Source organism: Quercus lobata, chromosome 6, assembly GCF_001633185.2.
Source record: "Quercus lobata isolate SW786 chromosome 6, ValleyOak3.0 Primary Assembly, whole genome shotgun sequence".
NCBI classification, from domain to species: domain Eukaryota; kingdom Viridiplantae; phylum Streptophyta; class Magnoliopsida; order Fagales; family Fagaceae; genus Quercus; species Quercus lobata.
Genome location: NC_044909.1, coordinates 24,340,905 through 24,345,074, shown reverse-complemented (window position 1 = coordinate 24,345,074; position 4,170 = coordinate 24,340,905). Strand labels below are relative to the sequence as shown.

General features: G+C 32.9%; 1 protein-coding gene across 1 annotated transcript; it reads left to right on the top strand.

Annotated features, from left to right (window-relative positions):
• The first annotated feature begins 1,296 nt into the window (after positions 1-1,296).
• On the top strand, positions 1,297-3,827 carry LOC115950021 (protein FAR1-RELATED SEQUENCE 5-like). Its single transcript, XM_031067274.1, has 2 exons — positions 1,297-3,669; positions 3,765-3,827. The coding sequence occupies exons 1-2, from the start codon at positions 1,297-1,299 to the stop codon at positions 3,825-3,827; spliced, it is 2,436 nt and encodes an 811-aa protein (XP_030923134.1).
• Positions 3,828-4,170: the final 343 nt, after the last annotated feature.

Genomic DNA, 4,170 nt, shown 5'->3' with positions numbered 1-4,170 from the left:
GAGTCCTATTAATGGATACCCTTTAGGCATTTTTAAAAAGTTTTAAGGACAAAGTTTAGCTACAAAACCATTTGTAGCCTAAGGCTACAAACTGCTCTAATAAATTGACATGTGTAAAAAAATGGCATGTGCATTGCACATGATTACTTAAGTAAAATTAACCCAACTAACCCTAGTTAACTACACCACCTATTAAAAAAATAAAAAATAAAAACTAAAAAAGATACGTATTCTCTCTCTATCTCTCTCTCTGTGTGCGGCTTCTCTCCAAACCCAAAAACCAAATCTCTCTCACCACTGGTCACCCCCAATCTACCACGTGAGTCTCTCTCTCTCTTTTTTTTTTTTATTCCGTTTTGCATTTATTTTTCAATGCCACCAACTGTTTTTCAATGCCAAACAACTGTTTGAAACAAAGACTAAGTCAACATGTTTTTATTCTTTACCGTTGTTATTGATTGAAAACCTTTTCAAAGGTGATTATGACACAGTACAGTTCAATGGATATTAAAGGTTTTGATTGGTTTAATGGATATTGTATTATTGTTGTAGAATGGGTCTTATAGTGGCTTCAAGGGTGCAGAAACTAAATTAATATCTAACTTTGGGAAGAAACTAAAATCATATACACTGGACTTTTAATTGATAAATGTTGTTAGCATTGAAAACTGAAGCCTCAATGATGATTTGTTATTTTGTATACATAACGAGGAAGTATTAATTGCAATTTAACATCTTATTACTTGTGAGGATTAAATGATTCAACTATTAGCAAGAACTTGATGTTAGAACATTTTGCAAATCTGGTATATGGATAACCTTGATTCCTTAAAAAACTGAAGAGGATTTGCTAGCTGTAGTTTATAAGTTACCAAATCTTGTTTAATTTACTTATAAAAAAATGAAATTGTGTATTTCTTCTTTGCTAATATATAATAGTGCTGCTATTTGTTGTCTTGTACTGTGGTTTTGTTGTAGTTTTTGTGATACTAAATTAGCTAAGTTGTAGAAATTGTATTCCTTTTTCATTTAAATTTGAATTTATCTTTGATTCATCTAAAAAAGTTTGTTTTTCTTGTTCATATTGACTTGATTTTAAAAAATATAAGCAACTGAGGGTAAGTAAACTTTATAGGCTTCTAGACTTAGACATTCTAAAACTGTAATGTTTTTAAGTAATTCATTAAGAGTATTCTTTAATGGGTCTAGAATATTGGAATACTACTTTTTTAATATTGTTTATAAAATTTTTCCTTTTTCTGATTTGATTTTGAATATGTATCTTGACTATAGATGATGGATACTAGTCAAATCATTTTATTGGAAGATGAATTGAATGGTTGCATAGCTGATCAACAAGAGAAGGCTCAAGTAGAACCTACTCATGGAAGCCCAAACAAATCAAATACTCCAAGTAAATATAGCAAAGAAATTGTAGAAGTTCCAGAAATTGTGTTGGAAGATGAATTCATTGATTGGATACTTGATCAACAAGAGAAGGCTAAAGTAGAAATTACTCCTGGAAGTCCAAACAAATCAAATACTCCAGCAATTGGTATGAAATTTGATTGTGATGATAGTGCATATGAATTTTACAAAGACTATGCTCACCGAATCGGCTTTAGTGTACGGAAACATTCTGTAAAGCGAGGAAATGTGGGGCAAATTATACGGAGAACATTTAGTTGCTCAAAAGAGGGTGAACGAGTTTTTGACAAACGTCGCGAAAATGCATCTTATCGCCGTCCAATTTCACGAACAGGTTGTTTAGCACAGATGACCTGTCATCTTCAAAAGGATGGCATGTTACATGTTGTTTCTTTTCATGGCCAGCATAATCATGAGTTTGCTCCTTCGCCAATGAAACATATGTTAAGATCGAAGAGAAAAATTTCACTTGCTCAAAAAGCCATTGCAAATGATGCAGAGAGGTCTGGAATATCAATAAAACAAACCATTGAATTATTGAGCATGCAAGCTGGGGGTCGTGAAAATCTTGGGTTTATGGAGGTTGACTATAAGAATCATGTACATAATGAGAGGAGGATGGCTTTGAGGAAAGGAGATGGACCTGCAATGATGGAGTTCTTTCATAAGATGCAATTGGTAGATCCATCTTATTTTTATTCAATACAAGTTGATGATGATGGTCAAATCATGAACATTTTTTGGGCTGATACTAGATCAATAGTTGATTATGGGAACTTTGGAGATATTATTTGTTTTGACACAACTTATCGAACAAATAGATATGATCGTCCCTTTGCTCCATTCGTTGGGGTTAATCATCACAAACAATCAATTATCTTCGGTGCAGCTTTACTTTATGATGAGACTATAGAGTCATTTAAGTGGTTGTTTGAAACTTTTTTAACTGCAATGTCAGGAAAGCAGCCAAGAACTATACTTACAGATCAATCTGCTGCAATGGCTAAAGCAATAACAGAGGTATTTCCTAAATCTAATCATCGTTTGTGTGTATGGCATATTTATCAGAATGCTGCTAAGAATCTACATCATGTATTTCATTCATCTAAGCAATTTGCAAAAGATTTTAGTGATTGTTTATACGAGTATGAAGATGAAGATGAATGGCTTATTTCATGGGATTATATGCTTAAGGAATATGGTCTTACTGATAATAAATGGTTGCATAGCATATTTGATGTGAAAGAAAAATGGGCTATTGTATATGGTCGACACATGTTCACTGCCGATATGAAAAGCACCCAACGTAGTGAGTCAATAAACAATGTGTTGAAGAAATATTTAAAACCAAAACATGATTTTGTGCGCTTTTCAGAACATTACTCTAGAGTTTTGGTTGATAAGAGACATCAAGAACTACAGGCAGAGTTCAAAATGAGGCAAACAAAACCGATTTTACAGTCTAATGTAGAGATGTTGAGACATGTTGTAGAGCTGTACTCCCCAGAAAATTTTCAAATGTTTCAAGATGAATATATGAAGATTGCTGATTGTACTATTTACAAGGCTAATAAATCTGATACTATCACAGAATACAAGGTCAAATATAGTCAAAGAATTCAAGAGCACCTAGTTAAATATGAAGCCTCAACTACTTCGGTGGAATGCAGTTGCAAGAAGTTTAGCTTTGTAGGAATTCTGTGTGCCCATGCTTTGAAAGTTCTTGAACATAAAAATGTTAAGAGACTTCCCGTTCATTATGTATTGAAAAGATGGACGCAAGATGCAAAGGCTGGTTCTATCAAGGACTATCATGGCATTGATATTAAAGGTAATGCTCAAGAGTCAATAGGAAAACGCTACTCTTATTTGAGCCATAATGCTCGTGAAATTTCTACACTTGCAGCAGAGAATGAGATAATGTATGAACATACCAAAGAATCTTTTGAAAAATTAATGAAGGAATTGCAAGAGATTAGAAAAAAATGTCATTCGAATAATATGGAAAGTTGCATAGAGGTCCATGGTGATGTTACTACAGATGTTTTACAAGGTGATAGCATATGTAGAATTAAAACAAAACCTACTGTTGGGCGTCCAAAGAGAAGGTTGAAATCTGCATTAGAGAAGAAAAATGGTAAATCTCGAAGCAAAACAACACATGCTAAAAAATATGCCAGTGGCTTACAAAAAAAAGATTGTGAGGCGAGAGAAGTTGAATCACTTGGAAGCCTAAAAAAAGTAAGATATGTTACATTCCACTATAATTTGTCAATCTTGTAGGCACATAAATTTGTTTACAGTTTGTGACAATTATTCTTTGCTATTATTTACAGGTTTCAATAGCTACTTCTGATGTTATCCAAGAAGAGCATCATACTGGCAAAAGCACTAAATAGACTGGAGTTAGGGTGCAAGAATTTTGGGTGGAGATTGAAGACTATGCAAATTTATTTGTTAGAGATTGAAGACTATTTATTTTTGTTAGGCCATTGGCAGATTGAAGACTATTTTTTATTGTTAGACCATTGGCAAACTGTTAACTTTTTAGTATTTTTTTTTTTTATCGTTAGACCATTGGCAGATTAAAGCTGGTTTTTTAGAACCATTGGCAAATTGTTAACTTTTTATTATTTTTTTTATTGTTAGACCATTGGCAGATTGAAGCTGGTTTTTTTATTGTCAAACCATTGGCAGATTGATGACTATTTCTTATTGTTGTACCATTTGAAATGCACTAAG